This window comes from Numenius arquata, chromosome 8 (genome assembly GCF_964106895.1).
Source record: "Numenius arquata chromosome 8, bNumArq3.hap1.1, whole genome shotgun sequence".
Lineage (NCBI taxonomy): Eukaryota > Metazoa > Chordata > Aves > Charadriiformes > Scolopacidae > Numenius > Numenius arquata.
In genome coordinates, this window is record NC_133583.1 from 17444261 (window position 1) to 17469082 (window position 24822).

The following is a 24822-nucleotide window of genomic DNA, read 5'->3' on the forward strand; positions in this document are numbered from 1 at the left end:
AAAACAACTCTAGATTGATTGATTAATCTAACAGCCATGTACTCATTTACACTGAGAGTAAACTGTTCTAAAACAGCACAAGATTCCTTAACTGTTTCAGGTAAGGAAAAGTAAGTTGCTTAGAAAGCCTGTCAATTGTTTTTTCCCCAGTAAAACCTGACTTTCAGCAAAATAAAGGAGAAAACAGTTCTTATTAACAAAAATCTTGACTTTCAGGCCTTGAAATGGCTTCAAAGTCTACACAACAATCACCTGATTATTTGAAGAACTTTGGATAATTGGTTTCAAGTTTTTTAAGAACTACTTCTTTCATGTTACGCTGTCACAAATTCAAATTGTTAACAATGATTATAATTATAAAGAAGTTACAGAATCACAGAATGGCCAGGGTTGGAAAGGACCTTCGGAGATCAGCTACTCCAACTCCTAAAGCAAGTTCACCTAGAGCAGGTTGGACAGGAACGCCTCCAGGCAGGTTTGGAATATCTCCAGAGAAGAAGATTCCACAGCCTCTCTGAAGCTTGTTACAATTATCTACTACTTTTCTAAATCAAAGAAAATCTGTAATCTGTAGACTGAACCAGAATAAAAACCACGTTTCGCTTTCTCCATTGCAGACAAATGAACATAAGAAACATCCAACTGGCCAATGGTCCTACTCAAACACACTGCATCCAACTGAGTGAGAAGGACCAGCTATTAGGAGAATGCATTTGATCTTGTCCACTCTGTAACTCATTCCACTCCTTCTGCAGTCATTGCATTACGGGTGTTAAAGAGTTATTCTCTTTTAACTGGCATTTTTTTTCTGGTTATTCCCTTTATTATTCGGTTTAGACCTGTTGTACGTGGACCTGCCTCGCCCATTTTGGAACCTGCTGATATAATCTGCCTCCACAAGCTCCTGGGGAAGCCAGGAGGCTCGCTAACCACTCTATTAAAATAAAGCAAAACTCTTTCACACGTTTTAATCTGATTTATTAGTGTCAATGAGTGCCCTCTAACTCTAATACTGCTGGATTTGTTAAACAGTATTTCTGCATTCACCTTATCTACCCACTTCGTGATTTTGCAAACCTTAATTATAATCTGCCTTACATTAATCCTCTCCAAATTTCAGAGTGACAGTCTTTTTAATCTGTCCCTGTAATGCATCCGTTCCATCCCTTTAAATAAAAAGTGCAACCAAAATGCTTAACTCCACTAAACCCCACTGTAGTTTTCAACAACTGTAGTTTCCATGATTGCTGAGAGTGCACCATGCTTATCTGATACTCTGGTCATATCTCTAGCATTCCTTACACTTAAGAGAAGTACCTGCTGCAAACAGAATGCACCTCTGATGAGAAAAAACAAAATAGTACTTGTTATGGATTGATTTGGCCTAGGAAATGCAAGATTCAGCTCAATTGTGAAATTTAACAAAGGCAAGTTCTGAACCTGAGTTGTTCTGTGGAACACTTGCAGTTAAACAGGCCCAACTTTGGTTCAGGTTTCTTGGCACAGAAAAAACCCATGTGTTCTTCTGCGCCTAAATTACAAGGAGCTCATTGCACTTAGAAGAGCCTGTTCTCTGGGGTGTTTACAATTTGAGAGCAGGTAGAGACGAGCAACAAAAAAGCATGCGCTGATCAAAGAACCTTATATTTGTAACAGTCTTTGGAAGAAAGTAACTCAGAAACAAGAAAAATACTCACCAGTCCACACACACTTCTGCAAATAAAATAACTAACATCTACACAGAAAAATCTCAAATTGGGAGTTTTAAATAGTAATAAGAAGTTTCGCCATATTTTTTTCCCGTAGCAAAGGCATCCTTACCTGCTGAATCTTCCCACAGTCTCTCAATACAGACAATGTGAGGCTGCAAATTGGCTTCAGCAGGCTCCACATACACATAATCTCCTACGTGGTACATGCTGTTCTTGAAGCTGCAATCCTGGCTGTAGGTGCGATGCAAGCTTGACAGCCCAGCTGATCCAGAAGAATCTTCACTCTTTTCAGCTTCTTATTTCAAGAAGGGAAAAACAGATGTTAGTAATGCCACGTTTCCACCTTAACTGGTTGCTGATATGAATGCCCTCACCCTTCACTGAGTGCAGAAGTGCCACATGATACCTGATGTGTCCCTCTGTCACTGACTTCCAGTGTGATGGAAGGATTTATGAGTGTTTTGTTCTGCTAACCTTTCTGCAACTGGTGTTTCTGAAGGCTGGTTTCCCTTCTTCAGTTGAGTATTACTGAGCCTTCCCAGCGAGTGAAGGGGAACTCAATGAGAGTGCTGAGCTCAGAAGCCTTCAGAAGGCAAGCTCTCAAAGGCAGACAGAAAAAGAGCATCGCAGCTGTTGTCCCCTTATAATAGTGAGCCCAGTTGGAGCAACCAGACTTTACTGCTCCTGACATTAGTGCTATGTGGGAAGACAAACCATGTTAGAAAGACAATTGAAGGACAAAGAGCTAACAGCTCTGCTCCCATTTGTGGAAAGGAGCAATTAGAAAGCTTAATTCTTTCCCCTACACATGCTCCACAATGATTATATGGACAGTAACAGCCAGGAACTGTGAAGCATAAAGGACCTTCACGTTAGGTTTCTTGCCCTAGAGAAGAGTGCAAGTCCATTCTTCTTCACACTCATAGTAGCTAAGTAAGAAACATAAAAAGCTTACTTAAATACCATCTCTTTAGCAGTGTTAAAAGCATGATCATAGACAACACCATCAGCACATCAAGAAACCAGTATTTGTCAAAAAGGAAACAACTAAAAGGTCAACTGGAACAGTCATTGCTAAGTTTATAATCAGCAGAAAGCTATGGTAAAAACCTATTATTTTCTTTTATAGTATCCTTGCAATAAGACTACTGGTTCCCCAATGTGTTCTGATTAAAGAGTTTATATAAGGTTAGTATGTACCTACGTCTCTTTCTTAAAGCCGTCTGGCATGTCTGATAAGGATCAAAATAAAATACATCTCTCATAACTTTAAAATACAAGACCGTTGGTGGACAACCAGATTACTAAGGCCCCTTCAGCAGGTGAAGCTGCAGCAACAGCAGAGCATACATCATATGCATAGGTACGTTTTCCAAATAATACATCTAAAATTAATGAGAAGAAAGTAGCTACCTCTCTTCTCCTCCTCTCTTTTGAGCTTATCCTCCTCTATTTCTTTGGGTAGCTTTTCCTTCTTTTCCTTTTCTACATCGTTGTGAAGATGCTTGGTGGTATAGCTGAGAGCAGGTGACAGAAGAATCTCTCCATTCTTACAAAGCTCATCTCGAATTTTAATAAAGAACTGCTGAAGTTCAACAGCATCCTCGTAAATCTCTGAATCAGTCCTGTACAAAAATACAAACAACAGGGCAGAGTCAAACAGGATCCTAAACACATACCTATCATTCGCCACGCTTAGTGATAAAACTAAAGCTTCACTCTACCAATAGATTTCTTTGCTTACTCATAAGAAGCAGCAGCAGACACTGGTAAGTCATGCTCCACCTGGTACTCGGCTGTCAGTTTGTATTATAGTTTACCTAAAACAGTATTACTGTATACACCAGTCCTGAAATACCAGAAAAATCAAAGGTAACTGGTTGCGAACAAAACCTATTTGCCACTGGACCTCTATCTGTTAACTTCTGAAAGCTTAAGTAATAACATTATTATTAACAAAACTGACTTATTTTAATTACTCATGCAAAAAACGGGCAAAACTCATGTGATAAAACAAAGGATACCTGAAAAATATAGCTCTGCTCACCTGTTCATTCTTCTTGCCCTCTCCAGTACCTCAAACATATTCTCCTGGAACAAGTCCAATCTTCTGTAGCGATTGTTTTCAACGTTTTTTCGGATAATATCAAAAGTCAGAGGAGGCTTATTTGGGAAGTTGGGATCAACAGCAGGAATCTCAGCTAAAGAGTCACTGTAGCATCTGCCCTCATCATCCTGGTGGCTCATAACAGATACAAAAAGGTTATGGATAAGTTCCTGAATTAGCAAAGTGACATTGGGCACATGAGAATCCTCATCTCCTTCTATTTCTCTCCGAGTTTCAAGCAAAACTTTATGCAGGACCAGGGCATCTTTATAAATCAAAGACTCTGGCTCGTTATATGTGCAAGCGTTATTGAACATCATTACAAAGTCCTCTACCATGGAATCAATATCCTGGTATTTATTTGCCATCATATGACTTCTGATCTTTTCCATGTCAACAGGCTTTTTAATGGTCACATAATAGTCAGGAAGTTCAGACCGAGAAGGCAGCCTCAAAAAGATGGCACTCAGTCGCCTGCCTCGTTTATCCGTGTAATTCTTAACTGCTTCATACACCTCATTCAGTTTCTGTTGCATTGGAGTCATGTATTTTGATTTTTTAGGAGAAATGCCACTTTTTCTACCTAAGCAGACAAAAAGGGAAAAAAAAAAAAGAAAAAAAAAAGGAAAAAAAATCATTACAAAAACAGAGCTTGCACACTTTTTTATCCACCTCCATTCCACTTCAGAATTACTTACTGAAGAACCACGTTATGGTATGAGCAGAAGACTCACAACATGGAGCCCGTTCCAAGTTGCAGCTTCTTTTATTTTTCATAATTGTATAAATTATTTTTTTAAATGTGTTTTTTTTTTGGCAAACAATCATATGTTTCTATGAGGTCCACTTGATGAATGTCTCTTCAGATTAAGCATGGAAAACATCTTTTCCTACCTAACGTTATTAACTCCTCTAAATTCAATTTGGTCTTACATTTATTTCTCTTTAGAGCCGTTAAAAATCCAGTCATCACAGGATTTTTGCTATCAATAAAATTAAGCATTCTAAATATTATCAGATTCCTTTATGACAGGTTTATGCCAAATTAGAAAGGATTTTTACAGGTAAAATGTAACATAAGGCTTCCCATGGGATTATCAATCAGATAAGCTTTTTTGGTTAATTTAGAATCTCTGTTACTGTGCTGCATAGACTCTTGTCTGCGAATTCTGTAGCACCTCTGCCTTACCTAAGAGCTGCACATTTCTGTTTTCAAGATGGCTGTGTGCAGTTACTTTAAGCCTTTCTGTGCAATTTTATCCTTCTCAGTTTGCTAAATTCTGAACACATATTGAGGGGACATAAGGTTTGAGCACTTTGTAAGGGCAACAGCTCCAGGAACAGACATTGTTGGAAATTTCACTTCCGTGTTTTCCATGGCTTTCGATAGTTTTCCAAATAAAGCTCACATTTCATTTATCATTCCATGGAAACTCCAGAATTTTAACCAAGGAAATTAAGAGCTTTACTCAGTTTGAGAAGCACCTTACTTGTAAGCAATCCCAGTAGCACACATGAAGCGTGTTAATGAAGTGTTACTGAACTCATAATGCAGCATCTAACATTTGGACAACACTACATGACTAAAGGCCAGCCATTCCAACTATTCCTAAGTTTTCTTTCTTCATTCTAAGTTACTTTTCTTAGAAAATGTGATACACAACAACTAGATTTTATTATATGCACATACAAACACATCACTGCTGTCATGATTTCGAAAATATAATTCTACTTTGCGTGTCAGTGTGAATTTGCAGATAATGTCTTCTATTCTACAAGGAAGATCTGTTAATCTCTATTGTTGGGTTTTCATAAGTGTTGAAATGAGGCATAGCAATGTACGAGGTTGCCTTACTTAGCTTTAGTTTAGGGGATGCAACATCATCATCTTCAGCTAGGGGCCCCAGTTCTTTCCTTTTTTCTTTAAGGATCTTTTCCAGCATATGGGCATCATTGTATACCTATTAATCAGTAAAGTAATCAAAAAACAAAACAAAACAAGGTTTACTGTGTTTAGACTAGTTTAGAACTAGCCCCCAAGAAACATTTAAATGTTAGTTTGAAAAAGCTGAATGCAAAACCAAATACTTGATTAAAAAGAGGGCTTATTTCTCAAATGTATACCTTCAATAAACCTACACAGGTAGGCAGAACTGATGAATGTGATCTAAATCAGGAGATATAAATCTTGAATAAATTATCCAATTAAGCTGCATTTCTATTCCAAAGACTACGAATTGGCAAGGTGCAATTATCTCAACTTCCTCATCAACTCGTTCTGCTGAGCAACGAGAGATCTCTTAAACTACTGTGATTCCATCAAGGCACACAGGACTATAACAGTCCTCCTGGGTCTTCAAATACAACCCTGGTGAATGCAACCTCATCACAGAGTCCTGTACAGCAGCTGATCAACTTCCTCATTAAAAATAGCTGAAGGTTTCTTACCACCACTCTGTTCCACAACACCATGATTGCTGGCTGAGAAACATCACAATATAGAAACACCCTACAATATATTTGTAAAGTGAGAATCATATTCCTTTCAGATTCCTTTTAATAGGCTAAACAATCAGGTCTTCTAGTCTGATTTCCCATACTCTCCACCTCCATAAAAACAAAACTGGTTTCTTTCCAGCTAAGACATCGTTTCTCAGAAGTTCTGAGCTCCAAATCACGCATTGATGGCCATTCACTGTGCAAATACCTTCACCTGATTAACTGAGGATGAATAATGAGAATTTAGTAACCAGCTTATTTTTTAAAAATATACTGGGAAACATTCAGCTGACATTCTTTGTAGTGGAGGAACAAGTTTAGCTCACAGGAAAAAAGTCTAACCTTTGCAAAGGAGTGTGTTGCATTTCATGTTTATACAACTACAGACGAAGACAGAATTCAAAACTTCAGCAGAAAGAAAAAGTCGTATTTCTATTTTACTTCAGCAAATATTTATCATAAATAATGAGAATAATAATCAAAGCTAAGCCATCCTGACATAACTTATATGTCTGCAAAGAAGCAGAGAGGTAACTGCGACTGCAGATTCAGAACAGTACCTGGGAGCCTTCCTCGTTATAATGCCTTGCATTTCGGAACATGAGCTTCATGTCTTCAATCATGGCTTCTTCCCCTATGTACTTATCGTTGCGGATGTTGTGTTCTATCATTTTCAAATCCATTGGCTCCAAGATAATTTTATAATAGTCTGGATAGTCTTTTTTGGATGGCTTAACCATAAACAGATCACAGAGCCGTCTGCCTGTGCCTGGCTCTCGAGCTTCCAGAACTGCATTGTATAAGATCTTCATTCGTTGCTTTCGTATATTCTTTTTACTGTTAGATTAAGAAGAAGAACAAAAAGGAAAAGCATAAATGTCAGGGGCTGTTTTCCCCACTTCCAACACTAATATCAAAATGACATTACCCTCTACCATGAGAAAACAACCACAACCACCTGAACACACTCACAAGAAGTTCAACATTAAGTACACTAGAAACACAGGCCCATTTACAAATAATGACAGCATCATAACCAGCAGTCTGCTAAATAAACAGGAAACTAACTTTAAGATATGGATTTTTTCTCATTCACCTTGAGTTTCAGTGTTCTACAGAACAGAACAAATAACTAGTTTTCAGAAGGCAAAGGTCAGAAGGAGCAATGCCAGAACAGAGAGACATGCTTCCAAATTCCACATTTTAACACATTTCCAAGTTTCAGCATTTAGTTCAATGAAAGCAGGTAAAGCAAAACCAAAGCAGAAATAAAGGCCTGCCAATACTCAAGATGCAAGATTCAGGTCATGCATCTCATACATAAAAGGGGACATTCAAACAACTTTCTTCTCTGTCACTATTATTTTCCCAATGGGATGAATTTTGCCTGGTTATTAGTTTCCTTTTTTCAGCAACATTTTGGAATTCCCCTCAGTGCTTCACTTCTGCTGTCAGGAGCATTTACAGTCTTCTTTTACTTCCTATCATTCAGCAAGTAAAATGGATAACAACCACTGAACTGACAACATCAAAAGTATTTTCAGGTTCTCTTGAGACATGAAGAAAATAAAATCATTTTGATTTCCCTTACCTAACAACTTTTTCTCTTTTACTGCTCTTAGATGACAAGGCCTGACAGATTTTTTCTTTTAAGCGTTTCAGTGTTCTCTTGCACAAGGTGATCAAAAGCACCATAGGGTGAAAAGGACACTGATGACAGTTTGACTCGCTTGATTAGGTTAGTAGTTCTCCTTGAACCAGAAGATCACAAAACTAGCAATGTTTGCAATTTGTTCCTTCCTCATCTTCATTTGGTACTATGGTCTGTCTTACTGCTCCACTACTTTCCTTCTCCCTAGCATCCCTAGGCTGTACCACCTCCTAAATCCATGTTAACATCTTCTCTCTGGAGATGTTTTTATGACTGTACATTGCTGCATTTACTTGATTGCTCTAAGTGAATCTTTGCTGTTGCTCTATTACATTCCCTTCCTCCCCCACCAACTGCTGTCACTTTGACAAAACAAAGAACTAAAAATATAGGAAGCTGAAGGTCATGAGCAACACCAAAGAAAGATGCTGAATTACAGTTTTACACTGGCAGTTGCTACTATTGCAGTAAGTTCCAACTTCTGACAATATTATTTCAAATGATACCATGAGGTAGACTGGAGAAACTATCACTTGTTGGAGTGAAATACATCACTAACATTAATTACACAACAGCTATCACTGTTAAAGGATAATTTCCATAAACCATCATTATTACTCACTAAAAAAGTGTATCTTAAATCATTGTGAATTTTGTGTACGTTACAGTATCCAGAATAATCAACCTATTATATGTCATTTATCTATTTCTCAAATATCCTCTTCGGCCCTGCTGCTGACAGGTAAGTTAGTCAAAGAGTGCAAATTCAGAAGGGAGAGAGACACAATCTTCAAACATTAATGATGAAAACTCCTCAAGCACAGTTCAGGTCATGGAAAATGAAAATACTTATGCCAGGAAACTTCATCAAATAAAAATATTTGTAGAGTAATATTATAAACTTTCAAAAAAATAAAATCAACTATAGTGTTAACTTTAATTATACTCTGAAATTGCTACCTAAATTACATAAATAGTCATATATTGGAGTAGTAGAACAGAAGCAATAACTGCTAACAACCTGTGAAGACAGTCAACACATCAGGCTAAAAAAACCCAACACACAAATAAAATTCCTGAAATCCACTGACAAAATTACATAATTCAGTGCAACTACAGTGTCCATGCTTCTTACTGTAGTTACGTTGACAAGTGCCAATTAATAGGCCAAAAAAGGAAAATAGTCAGCAAATAATTTTGAATTAATTAGAACAAACACTTAATGAGGTTAAGTTTCAGAACTACAAATTGTTACACAAATGCTAAAAACCATGGCTTAATACCCTCTCAAACAAATAAAAGATGTAGCACTATCATGGTCTGCAAGAACTACAGAAGTGAACACCTTTTCCTTTTTGAGCTTCCAGTATCCGATGTAGCAGAAGAAATCATACTGTCCCCATCCTCAATGTCATCTCTCCTAGCGAGCTCTTTCTTCTTTGCCTGAAAAAAAGAAGAAAAACCTAAAGCCAAACTCACTGCTGGACATTTTCAGAGCAATCTTAAACATCAGAACAGATCAGATGCAACCATGGGTTTTGAGACTAAACCATTATCAAAATATTTGCAGTGATTTATTTAATACAAGTTGGCCGACATAAAATAGCAGAATAATTCTTTTTAACACTCAGAAAAAATTTTGAGCAGTCAATTTGAAAACAATGTCATTTCAGACTGCAGCACTTGGCCGGAACTCTTAATGAAATTTGAAGTGTTTTAGCATCCTCCAATTACCTGCAAACCTTAAAAAAACCCCACAACATCAATTTTCTTACAACTTAGTTGGGTTAAGAGTCATAGTAAAGAATAAAAGCGATCAAAAGAAATCACAGGAGGCAGCAGTTGTGCTGAAGAAAAATCACCCTATGATACTCTTCATTCCCATACTTCCCCCTAAGCAAGAAAATACTACCGCAAATACAAGTCTAGTTAAAAATTATTTTGGAAAAACATTCATTAGGGAAATAAACTCACATGTGAACTTACATCTTTTGACTGTCCCGCTACACATACCTGCATAACCTGCTGCATTTTCAGTACCCTCTTATAGATGGCAGAATTGGGAACGTTGTAGCGCTTGGCATTTTCAAACATCAAGTTCAGATCAGCCTCCAACTGATCTAAAGTTTCATATTCATGGTTCTTCAGTTTGGTTCTGCAAAAGAGAAATATCAATCAAATATTTCACAAGTTACACGTTGCAAACCAGTTAACATCTTCATTTTCATGACAAATCAATATCCAAAAAGCTCTCATTACAGGAACGTATTTTCTTTTTCTGATGCTGCAGTAACATCTTCCAATTGTAACTATATATTAGGTAAACATATCTCCTCTTAAAGAATAATTTTAATAATTCTGAAAGCTGCCTTCTTGAAAGTTGTCAGACTTAAGTCCTGTTTTCTTACTCAGACGAGATGTGATACAGAAAAGGCAGAAGGACAACCTGCTGTTGTCACTCCAGTACACCTCAGGGTACACCAGGGTACTGGAGTGGGTACGATGTCAACACGACGGGTTGGCTCTGCGCAGCCATGAATGTTGCCTTCCCTACACATCAATCCCACTCATCTTCAGTGAGAACCAGGAGTGCCCAACACCTCTCATGTTAACCCCTTCCAATTTTTGCCTTCTCTTAAAACCACCAGGCTCTTGACTGGTGCCACCCGCAAAACGCACTTCATGTGAAAACAGAAAAGGACTAATGACAAAAAAAATGTCATTTTTCATATTCTGAACAGATGAATCAGTGCACTGTTTGCCAATAACTTAATGTGTTTTCTTGTATTTCCTTGCACAAGCAGTGAAAGTTCCAGCCAACTTTTTTAAACCTTCCAACACCTCATTAAGCACAACAGAAAAGAGTAATCTGCAACAACAAAAACAAACCCTATCACAACTGCAAAAGAGAGTCATCCTCCTTCACATCTCCTTCCTCACCTGCTTGCCTGTCACATCCACTGGTTATGCACCACCTTTTCACCTGCTCAGCACCTTTCCACCTAGTTTGGTTTCTACAGCACCTAGCTGAACATGAACCTTCCTGATGGAGCATAAGCACTACCACAAAATAAATTTAATATAGTTTCTTTAGGTCCCAAACCTTACCTGCCAACGTGACTACGCAGCTGAACCAGCAAATAACTTTTGTCAAACAGGACTCTTCACTGGTCAGCCAAGGGTAAAAAAGTCATGGTTGGATTAAACACGGCACAGAGCTGACACTGCTATAAAAACCAGTGAGAAGTGTCCATGTTTTTCAGTATCAGAATCAGAATCGTAGTGGTTGGAAGGGACCTCAGAGATCATCGAGTCCAACCAACAGTAAAAAAAAAAAAAAAAAAAAAAAAAAACCACACCACAAACAAAACCACCACCCACCACCTGAACACACAACAACAACAACCAAACCAAAAACCATCACCCACCCACACAGCACCCCACCGCAAACCAGTAATCTTGGACACTAGAGCATGCCCTGAAGAACCATGTCTACACGTTTCTTAAATACCTCCAGGGATGGTGACTCCACCACCTCCCTGGGCAGCCCATTCCAATGCCTGATAACCCTTTCAGTAAAGAAATGTTTCCTAATATCCAACCTGAACTTCCCCTGGCGCAACTTGAAGCCATTACCCCTTGTCCTATCATCTGTGACTTGGGAGAAGAGACCGACCCCCGTCTCTCTACAGCCTCCTTTCAGGTACTTGTACAGAACAATAAGGTCTCCCCTCAGTCTCCTCTTCCCCAGACTGAACAACCCCAGCTCCCTCAGCCTCTCCTCGTAAGACTTGTGCTCCAGACCCCTCACCAGCTTCGTTGCCCTTCTCTGGACCTGCTCCAGCACCTCAATGTCCCTCTTGTGGTAGGGGGCCCAAAACTGGACACAGTACTCGAGGTGGGGTCTCACCAGTGCCGAGTACAGGGGGACGATCACCTCTCGGTCCCTACTTGCCACACTGTTCTTGATACAGGCCAGGATGCTGTTGGCCTTCTTAGCCACCTGGGCACACTGCTGGCTCATGTTCAGCCGACAGTCGACCAACACCCCCAGGTCCTTTTCTGCCAGGCAGCTCTCCAGCCACTCTGCCCCAGCCTATAGCGCTGCCTGGGGTTGTTGTGACCGAAGTGCAGGACCTGGCACTTGGCCTTGTTAAACCTCATCCCGTTGGTCTCGGCCCATCGATCCAGCCTGTCGAGATCTCTCTGCAGAGCCTCTCTACCCTCCAGCAGATCAACACTGCCACCCAGCTTGGTGTCGTCTGCGAACTTACTGAGGGTGCACTCAATCCCCTCGTCCAGATCATTGATAAAGATGTTGAAGAGAATTGGCCCCAGTACCGAGCCCTGCGGGACACCACTCGTGACTGGACGCCAGCTGGATTTAACTCCATTCACCACCACTCTCTGGGTCCGGCCCTCCAGCCAGTTTTTAACCCAGCAGAGAGTATTCCCATCCAAGCCATGGGCAGCCAGTTTCTCCAGGAGGATACTGTGGGAGACTGTATCAAAGGCTTTGCTGAAGTCCAGATAAACAACGTCCACTGCCTTTCCTTCATCCAGCAAGCGGGTCACTTTGTCATAGAAGGAGATCAGGTTTGTCAAGCAGGACCTGCCCCTCGTGAACCCGTGCTGGCTGGGCCAGATCGCATGGGTGTCCCTCATGCGTTGCATGATGGCACCCAGGATGATCTGCTCCATGATCTTCCCAGGCACCGAGGTCAGACTGACAGGCCTGTAGTTCTCTGGATCATCCTTCCGGCCCTTCTTGTGGATGGGCATCACATTTGCCAGACGCCAGTCAGCCGGGACCTCCCCAGTTTGCCAGGACTGCTGGTAAATGATGGAGAGTGGCTCCGCAAGCACTTCTGCCAGTTCCCTCAGTACCCTCGGGTGGATCTCATCTGGTCCCATAGACTTGTTTGCATCTAGGTGTTGGAGCAGGTCCCTCACCACCTCCCTTTGAATTGCAGGGGCTTCACTCTGCTCCCCGCCCCTGCCTGCTAGTTCAGGGGTCTGGATATTTAGGGAACCCCCTATCCTACTACTAAAGACAGAGGCAAAGAAGGCATTTAGGACTTCAGCCTTCTCCTCATCTTTGGTTACTATGTTACCTCCCTTATCCAGTAGAGGATGGAGGTTCTCCCGAGATCTCTTCTTGCTATTGATATATTTATAGAAATTCTTTTTATTGTTTTTAACATCCAAAGCCAGGTTGAGTTCTAGTTGGGCTTTGGCCTTCCTAATCTTTTCCCTACATAACTTTGCTATACCTTTGTAATCTTCCTGCGTGGCCTGCCCCTTTTTCCAAAGGTCATAAATTCTCCTTTTTTCTCTAAGCTGTGACCCTATCTCTTTGCTCAGCCAGGCCGGCCTTTTCCCCCGACGGCTCGCTTTACAGCGCGTAGGGATGGCCCGCGCCTGGGCTTTTAAGACTTCCTCCTTGAAAAACACCCAGCCTTCCTGAACACCTTTGCCCTTCAGGGATTCCCCCCATGGGACTTTTCCAACCAGTGATCTGAAAAGGCTGAAGTCCGCCCGCCGGAAGTCCAAGGTTGAGGTTTTGCTAGCCCCCTTTCTTACCTCTCTAATAATTGAAAACTTGACCATTTCATGGTCACTAAGCCCAAGACGGCCTCCGACCACCACATCTCCCACTAGTCCCTCTCTATTTGTGAGCAGCAGGTCTAGAGAGGCACCTCCCCTGGTTGGCTCACCTACCAGTTGTGTCAGGAAGTTATCTTCCATACACTCAAGGAACCTCCTAGCCTGCCTGCTCTCTGCTGTGTTGTATTCCCAGCAGATGTCCGGTAGGTTGAAGTCCCCAACCAGAACAAGGGCTGGCGATCGAGACACTTCAGCCAGCTGCTTATAGAATGCCTCGTCTACCTCCTCATCCTGGTTGGGTGGTCTATAGCAGACTCCCAGCACCAGATCTCCCTTGCTAGCCTTGCCCTTCATCTTTACCCATAAACACTCAACTCTATCATTGCTGCAATCAATTTCCATACAATCAAAACACTCCCTAAGGTACAGAGCCACACCCCCACCTCTCCTTCCTTGCCTATCCCTCCTGAAGAGCTTATAGCCATCCATCACAGCATTCCAGCTATGACCATCATCCCACCATGTTTCTGTGATGGCGATTACATCATAGATGTCCTGCTGCACAATGGCTTCCAGCTCATCCTGTTTGTTGCCCATGCTACGTGCATTAGTGTAGATGCACTTAAGCCGGGCACCCGATTTCACCCCCATCCATGGTTCTTTCCCCTCAGGCTCGTTACCAATGGGCCTGGTATCCTCCCCTTCCCCTTTTGATTCTAGTTTACTCCCGGGTACCACTTCAGTGACCCTGGTTCCAACCCCGTCCCCCTTCAAATCTAGTTTAAAGCCCTCTTAATGAGCCATGCTAACTCCTGTCCCAATATCCTTATTCCCCTTTGGCTTAGGCTTTCCCCACCTGCCGCAACCACGCCTGGTGACCTATAAGTCTGCCTATGCTCAAAGAATCCAAAGTCCTGGCTTTTACTCCAGCCTTTCAGCCATAAGTTGAACCGTTGTTTTTTCCTATTTATCCTTTCATCCTGCCCTGTGACTAGTGGGATAGAAGAGAACACAACCTGTGCTCCTGATCCCTTGACTAGTTGCCCCAGACTTCTGAAATCCTTCCTCATTGCCTTGAGGCTTCTAGTATTTATCTCATCATGGCCCACCTGAAATATCAGAAGTGGGTAATAGTCCGAGGGCTGAACCAGGGTGCGAGTTTTATTTAGTATATCCTGGCCCCAGGGAGGCAAGTTACTTCCCTGCGGGACGGGTCCGGCCTACAGATTGGGCCCTCTGTACCATGCAAAAGGTATGTTTTGTTGTCTACAAAGCTGTCGTGATGGAAATACACTGTGCAGGAAACATCCAACTAACCGCGTGCTGCCAGGACAGCAGCTGGATGCACCTTACTGGAACATAGCGTGTTACTTTCTCATTTCTTTCAGAGCTGAAGAACTACCGTGTCCTCACTGACTATGAGAAAAGCAAAAAACAATTTTGGACAAACGTCCTAAGTGTAAAACATGAAGAAAATTGCTTCTGCCATTCTCATTTAAAATGACCGGTTTAGGTTCATGTATCTTTTTTAAGACTTTAAGACATCAGTTTCTTGCAAACCGTTACACATTTTTTAAGATTATTTTTAATGTTTCCAACTGAAGCAACAGGTAACAAAAAAGTTTTCCTGTCAGCTTCACTCGCTCTGCAATTCCAAAAAAAGGAGAGTTACCAATATAATTTTCATTAGATTAGTAAAAAAACCAAATAACAATAACAAAAAACCCAAACACACACTCCTCCAAAAGCAAGAGTTTGGGTACCAATTAAATTGCCATGATGAAAAGGCAAAGTTAGCTTCCACTTCTACCTTGTAAAATGCCAGCAACAATTATTTGCATGTGTTAAGGAGTATGTGACTGCTATTAAGAAAGGCAAAACCAAAATAAAAACCCCATTAAATTCAGGATTATTTTGCCCTAAACCATTAGCATATGATGCACAATGAGCCCATAAATACTGAGGATGTCAACACTGAGTCTATTTCATGCTCTTGCCACTGTCTGGTAACAAACACTCCAGGGGACCTTACATCTTCTCCAGCTAATCTGAAAGCAAAGTCTATAGAGTAAAATGTATTTAATTCATTCTTGTATTCTCACAAAAATATTGCCAAGCCATTACAGGACTTCAGCACAAAAACACCTGTTGCTGTTACAAAAGCTAATCCATCATTAAGAGAATACTCAAGACAGCATAGAATAGAAAGGCTTAAAAAACTGCATCAAAAAAATCAACTAGTAAGCCCATATTTATCAAAAACATCAAAAGTGAGTTTTAGTTTCTCTCAAAGCAGATTTAAAAACATTTAATTTGTCACACAGAGTAATTAAGTGTGTAAACAAGCAGTAATCTCCTTGTTTACTGATGCTATCACAGATGTTTATAGAATAGATTCCAACTTTCAAAGGATTAGCTGAAAATAAAAACGATGTCTAAAGGCAATTCTGCATCTTAGAAAAAGGTACCCAAGGTAAACTACTTTAGAGAATAAGAACATAAAAAGATTAAAAAAGCATGTCCTGTGTAGGAATTGATTCAGGAGCAGCACTGGAGGGAAGTGCCGACCAACAGACATTTTCTCCCCTTGGATGCAGGCCGCATCAGCATAATTTGTTTCCAAGCAACCACTCATACTGACAAATTTGCTGAATTAGGCTCCAACTAAGGATGTAATAAAGTGGAGACTACCACAACTGCCTTCGATTTGAATATTAAATACTTCAGACAAATGTCTAAAATGTCTCTGTGCTTTTTCTTGATAAAGACAACTGCTGGAGGACAAGGACTCGTGCTTCAGAAATCACAAACACCAAGTTGGGATAAACTCCTCTCAAGGTCTACTCTACAGTTCATCCTCTTGCAAGTAAGCAAGTGGGGATGCAACTTTCCTGCTTTTCAACTCTCAAATTTTGCTTAAATGTTAGTAGCATGTAGTTTATAAACATTCTTGTGCAAGTCTGGCATGTTTGCTTTCTTCCAGAGACCTGAACAAGCTTTGAGCGACTGGACAGTGGGAAGAATAAAAACTGTAAAAGTTTCTAGCCTTCCAATTAAATTAATAAATTAGAATTACAGAACTGCAAGTTCGTAATTTGATGGCTGCTGTATGAGGCCTGGGTTCAGCTTTCTGAAAGAGTAACCCGAAGGACTACATCTAAATTGAAGTATTGCTTCTTCAATTCAAATTGCTTTTTCCTACTATCACTTTGTGTTACTCCTCTTTATTTGGAGTTGTTCTGCACCCAACTTAAAACTGCATTAATGTCGCATATTGGGGGGAAGAAGAAAAAAGCAATGACCTGAAATGTCACTGACGATCCAGGATTACACTGACTAAAAAACTCAACATCAAGGACCAACCTCCCGAGATGCTAAAGCCAACAGACAACTCTATATCCTTATTGCGTGTAAGTTCAGAATCTATGAATTAATAGTGGCAGCATGATGCCATAAATCAAATTTACTTGTTAGTAACATATCTTGATCCTGCTCAATCAAATGTTTAGGTGCCAGTTTTATCAAACTGAGAAAAGGGGGAACTTGTCATATCCTCTGAAGCAGAACAAATTCAAAGCCAGCTGCAGGCACAACAAGACAATAGTGTTCCCTGGGGAATACATCCTGCCTGCAACAATTTTCTTTCCACAAAAAGAGAATTCTAAATTGGTTCTGTATGATTTCATGATATGGTAAAAGAAACTGGTGACTCTTCATGTCAGTAGATCCCACACCACTTGACACTAACAAATCTGGGATTTGCTTTACCTCTCCTCCCAGGGGCAGAGGTAGCTCATGCAGATCCCAGAACACCACAATCACACGCTTAATCTAAAAAATATACCCCTGACTCCACACAGCCTTGGTATCCCACACCAGCTTCATCTCTGTGTGTTTAGGCAGTGACCTACACACATGACAATGCAGCACCAAAAAGCAGAAAAAACACAGGAAATTGCCATTAGTCTTAAATATACCATTCTGCATGCACTGATTCTCTACTCTCTTGTGACCCTGTAGAAACAAAATCTTTAAGCTGATGGAGAAGGTGAAGGCCCCAGGAGCACACAAGCAAAGCAAAGCAGCTTAGTTAAATCTTACTCCTTTAAATCTTAACCTAGAGCTGGAAGACAAAAGGAAACAAAAAGAAGGATGAGCTATCACTCAAATTATCTTGCTTCTATCAGCTTTTGTATATCCACAACCAAATAAGCAAGGTGCAGCCCACCTGATTTTAAGCAAACAACCTACATTCACAGTTGAATTCGTGAAAGGTCTGACAACTTAAGTAAAAATCAAGACTTAGCCCACATGGTTTGGAAAGACAGACAACTTCCAACCACACATATGAAGAATGAAAAATACACTGGCAGAATAGTAATCCTGGTCTAGTCTGCAAGTAACCTCCTACCTCTTCAATGCATTTGCTGTCAGCAGACAATGGGATGATTAATCAAGAAGGTTATTCACAGGAGTACTTTGAACAGATTTAATTATACTCGAACTCAGCAGAACTCAAGTATTGTGCATTTCTGAATTTAGAGTATAAAATGCAGTTTCACAACAAATTTTAAAAAAAATGTCTCGCTGATCTTAGAAGGAAAGAATTTTATAAACATCAATTTATTTTGCAAAGCGAGGCTAAAACTAACCCAATCCATGGCTCTATTGACCAGCAGCTCACTGCCAACATATTACAAATTGAACTTCAACTTTATACACCAGAAACCAAGAAAAATTTCTATGAAATGATTGATGGTGTTACAATTGTACCTGAAAGCATGAGTTAAACTTGCAAGAATATCTTTCTAAACATAATGACCTTTGAAAAACGAGGACAAAAATAGTCTAAAGGGTAGATTACAGTTTCATAAGGCCGCTAAGCCCCAAACACTGGCATGATATTTAATTTGGTCAAAATCAGAACAGTAATTGAAAAACCATACAGTTAGCTGGCACTCAATTCCCTAAAAGGTCTACTGGAAACTCATCTGTTGATGAACAGATGAGTTCTGTTCTGAAAGAAGATACTCTTGCCATATAACCAAAAGAATCACAGAATGACATGGGGTTAGAAGGCCCCCCGGAGATCATCTAGTCCAACCCCCCTGCCAAAGCAGGTCCACCTAGAGCAGGTTGCACAGGAACGTGTCCAGGCGGGTTTTGAATGTCTCCAGAGCCAGAGACTCCACCACCTCTCTGGGCAGCCTGCTCCAGTGCTCTGCCACCCTCAAAGTAAAGAAGTTCCTCCTCATGTTTAGATGGAACTTCTTATGTTCAAGTTTGTGCCCATTTCCTCTTATCCTGTCACTGGGCACCACTGAAAAAAACACTGGCCCCTTCCTCTTGACACCCACCCTTTAAGTATTTATAGGCATTGATCAGATACCCCCTCAGTCTTCTCTTCTCCAGACTAAAAAGACCCACGTCCCTCAGCCTTTCCTTGTAAGAGAGATGCTCCAGTCCCCTGACCATCTCTGTAGCCCTTTGCTGTACCCTCTCCAGCAGTTCCCTGTCTTTCTTCAACTGGGGAGCCCAGAACTGGACACAGTACTCCAGATGGGGCCTCACCAGGGCAGAGCAGAGGGGGAGGATGACCTCCCTCGACCTGCTGGCCAAACTCTTCTTGATGCACCCCAGGATGACGTTGGCCTTCTTGGCCACAAGGGCACATTGCTGGCTCACAGTCACCCTGTTGTCCACCAGGACTCCCAAGTCTTTCTCCTCAGAGCTGCTCTCCAGCAGGTCAGCCCCCAACCTGTACTGGTGCAGGGGGTTATTCCTCCCCAGATGCAGCACCCTACACTTGCCCTTGTGTAGATCCATCTTATTAGTCAGACACTATGCCTAAAAAATTCCAAGGAAAAAAACTATTCAAACACATGTAACTTCTTTTCTCTTGTTCTGAAACTGTCAAGTCCAGAGGCTACTCCAGCCTCTTTGGGGAAAAAACACTGTATCACAGAACGCATGCAATAAAGGCATTTGACAAATGCCCTATTGAGGAATGAAATAGTTTTTTTTTTTATAAAGTATGTCCAGAACCTTCTTTACTTGAACCTGTGATTTTATAAAGGCCATACATATGATATGCTCTGAAAGTACTTCCTAAGGAAGGAAAATTGCTTAGACCTACAGAACATTTTAAAACCGTACAACATTCAACAAATATTAAATTATATTAAGTGAAAAAAATGAATGAAAGAACTGCTAAATCTCAGATAAAGTGAAAATTTGCAAGGTATTCTAAATATTACAGAGACATAATGTTCTCTGCAAAGAATATTTTCCCATTCAGAAATTAAGTAAACTGTAACACAGTGACTTATTATTTTTCCAAAGTCAATGTAATAATAAAATATTAATGTAATTTTTTTTAATTAAGAACTTAATTTGTATTGGGCTTAAGCTGTTATTTAAAAAAAAAAAAATCTCAATAAACTATTCAGGCTTTAAGCCAGATAGCAGTCTCAATTATTTCAAGTTAAGTTCCACTCCTTTATTTGCCATATTACTGGAAGTGATTAAGTTATAAGGCAAAATATGCTTTACCAGGTCATATTTTCTATAAATTCAACTCAAGTAATTAATAATTAATTCAAAGGCAACAAGAGCCACCACAAATTTTACAGTTTCAGGAGAACCTCAACACATCCCAGTGCAGTGAAATGTAACACTTGAATTCCTATCTTGCAGACGATTGTTCAACAGGATGTAGGTTCACAAGAAAAACGCGTTTCAAATCCTCAAATAATAGACATCACACAAAACCAACCGTATTTTCCGCTGGATCCACACACTTTTTTAAACCTCAAATACAACCCCAGCTTCCTGGAGCACAAGACAGTGGTGTGTGCCAATGAAGATACGGATTTTGGTGCCTGGGCACCCCCATCAGCCTCATGTGTGTGTCAGGAGGGAACTGCAGCCAGGGAATTCCCTAGGGCACGTCCTGCCTCTTGCGTAGAAAAGCCTGAGCCACTTGCCTTAGGGATCACACCTTCTAAAGCTGTAAAATTTACTAAGGAACACAGTTCTTGTAAGCATGCTGGGATCTAGCACTGACGTACTGGGTAACCGAACACACTGTGCTATTTCCCAACTATTCTCTTCCAGTCATTTGTAATTACAGAATGACTTTTCATCAGCAACGTTAAGTTTGCAAAATAACCTCCACACTTTTTTTTTTTTAAAGTTTGCAAAATAACCTCCTGCACACACTGTGCATTTTTACCACATCTGAAAGTCACGGCCTTCACAGTGTCATGCCTTTCTATTTAAATAGGATATTCTTCTTCTACAGCTCTGAGTTTTGTCCTGTTTGAGGCAGGAGAGTCTCACCGGAGTGTGTATGAGCATCTGGTGGGAGGGAATGATTGGAACAAACTGAAACACATCAAATTTCATCTGAACACAAGAAAAAAAAAAATTATTTTTTTTTTACTGTGAGTGTGGTCAAGCACTGGCACTACTTGCCCAGGGAGGTTGTGGAGTCTCCACCTGTGGAAATATTCGAAAACCAACTGGATATAGTCCTGGGCAACTGGTTCTGGGCGTCCCTGCTACAGCCAGGGGCTGGACTAGATGCTGTTCTTTCTCACCTCAGCTACTCTGTGATTCCGTAAAGAGCACGTCAGGAGGAAACTAGCAGAAAACTAAAGCCATCAGCAGGGTTACCTCCCACATCCAGGAACAGCTTGGGATCAGCACTTGGCTGAAATGACTGAGGTCAAATGTTCATAAAGTGATTGAGAGGCTGAGACAGGTAAAACATACATCTCCTAAAAAGAAAACATACCCATACTCTCCCTCTAGACATCACATATTATTTTATAAGGGGTTTCCTGCATTTAACACACACACAAACTCCTGAAACATATGACTAGCTATAAAGTTTGCCACAGCCACACATTTCTCAGTTCGCTCTGGCAGGATGGCCCAGGCAGCCAGATGCCAAAGCGAAACAGGTATGAGACAGAAATGCCAGGCTTTACTCCAACACCTTCAGCTCTTCACTGGGACAATTAACTTTTCTGCCCTTGTCTGTGAATAGAAGATATGCTCTTTGTATGCACATCTCAATAAAAACCCCAAAACACAAAAAACACCACCACCACCATCAAAAAAACCCACAAAAAAATCTCCACCCCTAATGACCAGCAGTTTTGAATAGCTAAAGACATATTTGCAATATCAGTAAAACCATGCTAGCTTCAGTTTTCCCTAAAGCACATCAAGATTATGTGGTAATTTAAAGAAGAGTTGAATTTCAGAATTTGCTAAAACAAGTCAGACTATAATAAATACTGTACTTTAACTTTTGAGCTACATACACTACTTCTAAAAAGTCTGTCTCTATTTTCTAAGGTCTCAGGCAATAAGTCATTTTTTTCTACAGTTCTTTGTACATTTGTGTGCATTTCCGTTCTGCTCACACAGCCACATACAACCTGCCTATACTGTAAGGAAAGCAGAAATGCAGCTTTATTTATTATTTGTCCTATAACTGATATAAAGTATATTTTTAATGGAAGGTCTCTTCTAATTAAATCTGTTTATACATAATTTGAGCCAATACTCTTTGGTACATTCAGACAAAAAGCTCCCTGGCAACTGTCATTGATTTTTCTCAATTTCACCCTTTTTTTTTTTTCTATCAAGTACATTTTGTGCTTCATTCAAGACAAGACACTTTCTTTGCCAAGCCAACAGCTGTACTAAGAGATAAGAAAAAATGGATAGATAACCAGTGTGGCAGCTCCATACTTGTTCCCCAGCACGTGCAAAACACCCTCTGACAAGTTAAAAAGAAATAAAAATTAAAAAATCCAAAACTCCACCTTTATTACTTTCTGATTTAACAAAGACACTGCTTATTCAACAATTATACCACGTCTAGCAGATCGTATTATGGTATAACTAAAATTTACAGATTTATGTATTAGAGTGGATTACAAACATGTGAACAGTGTTGGGTCCAGTCCTCACTCTCTGAAGCTGGAGGACCAGCATCCTGCAGTGTAGCTCAGGCAGGGACTGGAGCCCCAGGGGCCACTGGGCAGGAGATCAGGGCCACCCGAGGCTGGTTACTGCCATTAAAGTCTATTAATGTACTCAGGATCATGACAGATATCCATGATATTACCTTATCTTGGACCGCTAAAGAAAGCTATTGCTCACTTTTTTTTTTACTCGGGTTTTTAATCCAACATCTGCCATCTGCCAGTTGATGAACCTTTCACGGCTCACAGATTTACAAATGGTGTGCTGCTTTGGTACTTCAGTCCACACTAGCTACATCATGAATGAAAGTAATTATTCTCCACGGTTCTGCTGTGACCTAGACAAAAGGAATGTAATTGCAACCCTCGTTCTACAATTCACATTGCTAAAGACTATTAATTTAAAAACCATGGCAGTAAGAGGTAACCAAGCCATCAGGGTCAAGGAAAAACAATGGTGGTTTTTGCAGAAGCTTTCATCTCTGCTGCTCACCCAACCGCCAGAATTATTGATATGGCAACGTTTCAGGCACATTACAAATGAAACTCCATGGAAAATAAACCCAACGGCAACCATCTATAAAAGATGATCAAAAGGCTGGTGTAGACTGAGTTGAAACAAGAAGCAACCAAATGTAGAGGAAAGACGGTATATACTGCAGTAGGTATTGACAACTTGACCACAAGACAGGATTCTGGAAGTAAAAGAAACCCTTGACTAGTTTCCCACCAGATGCACTTTGCATTCAGTTTTCTTACCTGATTTGCTGCAATGAAATAGGTGTTTTAATTTGCTGATAATAATCAGGATACTTTTTCTTGGAGGGCAAGTGGAAGAAGGGTTCAGATATGAGCTGGCCCTGATTATTTCGGCAACTTCTAACCGTGTCATAAAGCTGATAAAGTGGATTAGAAGTGTCCATGAAGGAAGTAATGCTCTCGGCTTCAGATTCTCCCTCCTCATAACGAGCAGCAGCTGCAGAGAGAGAAAGGAAAAATGGGAAACTCAGCAGGACAACTAAGAGTGGGTTTTTTGGTTGACTTTTCAAATGAATAAAGATCTAAACCAGAAGAAAAAGAAGTGCCTCAACAGAGGGTGTTCAGCCACTCTCTGGCAGTCAGATTTACACCTCAGAAAAGGACATCACAAATATATCTTATGAGGCTCAAGCTGACAAAAAAAAAGCACTTTATCTAGATATTGCAATCTCTCTTGTCATGTGAGACTTCAGTTCTGTCACTGGTAATACACCCGTGCCACCTACACATGCTGAGAACTGTTCATATATGAGACTACATAACAGCACTATTCAATCACACACTACCTCTACAACAGCCACATCCTTATTTACTCATCAAATCATTAATACTAACATTTGTGCCAAATATTGAACTACTGCCACTCTGCTATCTGACAAAAGCTCACTACAAGAATACAAATTGACAAACCACGTCTGGAATTTTCAAATGTGCCTAACCAGTTAAGCAAAATGGCCAAATCAAAAACAAACTTTTGCATGTATAAAAAAAAAGATTACTTCAAAACTTCTATAATCCTTTAGACCATATTAATCACAGCTCATTTCAAAAATTGTGAAGTTCAGCAGAAAAAACTGATGCTAAAGCCTGAAGGTGCACCTCTAACGTGTGCAGTAAAATTAAGAAGAAATAAATATTTTAGAATTATTATATAATTAGCATAAACATTTCATAATAAAGTATTTACAAATTTCACAGCAAACTTTTCTAGTTATCTATATGAAGGATATATTACACTTCAGGATTAGAATAAACGAAATAAATACTATGAAGCACTAACATTTACTGTTGATAAAATTAGGAGAAACATTACACGGGCAACAGAAACACAACTGGCATAAAAAACGTTGGTACAGGATGGGAAGCAATAATCGGCCAATCCTTCCACACTTCTCAGTAACAAAACCGGTGTAATTTGTACCTTGCAGACAGGTATAACATAAAATCTATGTGGTTTTGCACATACTAGAGTTAAATTATTCACCCTTTTTCCCCTCTTATGAATTAAGGTTTGAAGGAAAGCTTGGCAGATGACACACTGGGTAATTCAGTTACAAAAGACAGTTCTCTAACACCCAGGCCAAGTTTCCAGCTGGCATTTTCCTTATTGCTCAGTGGAGGCTGGCAACGTTTCAAGCTTTCTATCCAAGTTCAGTAAAGACATACTGAAATGATGACAAAGCCAAGGGACACTGACTGCATAAC

General features: G+C 40.3%; 1 protein-coding gene across 21 annotated transcripts in view; it reads right to left on the reverse strand.

Annotated features, from left to right (window-relative positions):
- The window catches only part of PBRM1 (polybromo 1), a 66325-nt gene that overhangs the window by 25331 nt on the left and 16172 nt on the right, over window positions 1-24822 (reverse strand). For 15 of the 21 annotated variants that reach the window (XM_074152782.1, XM_074152781.1, XM_074152780.1 and 12 more), the window contains 8 exons: window positions 23338-23554; window positions 9983-10124; window positions 9315-9412; window positions 6879-7155; window positions 5675-5780; window positions 3760-4402; window positions 3126-3337; window positions 1822-2007 (listed from right to left, as the gene is read on the reverse strand). In XM_074152782.1, the coding sequence (XP_074008883.1) occupies window positions 1822-2007; window positions 3126-3337; window positions 3760-4402; window positions 5675-5780; window positions 6879-7155; window positions 9315-9412; window positions 9983-10124; window positions 23338-23554 (1881 nt within the window). Of the gene's footprint in view, window positions 1-1711; window positions 1714-1821; window positions 2008-3125; window positions 3338-3759; window positions 4403-5674; window positions 5781-6878; window positions 7156-9314; window positions 9413-9982; window positions 10125-23337; window positions 23555-24822 lie in introns of all 21 variants that reach the window. The other 6 variants (XM_074152775.1, XM_074152788.1, XM_074152777.1 and 3 more) reach the window with 3 other exon arrangements.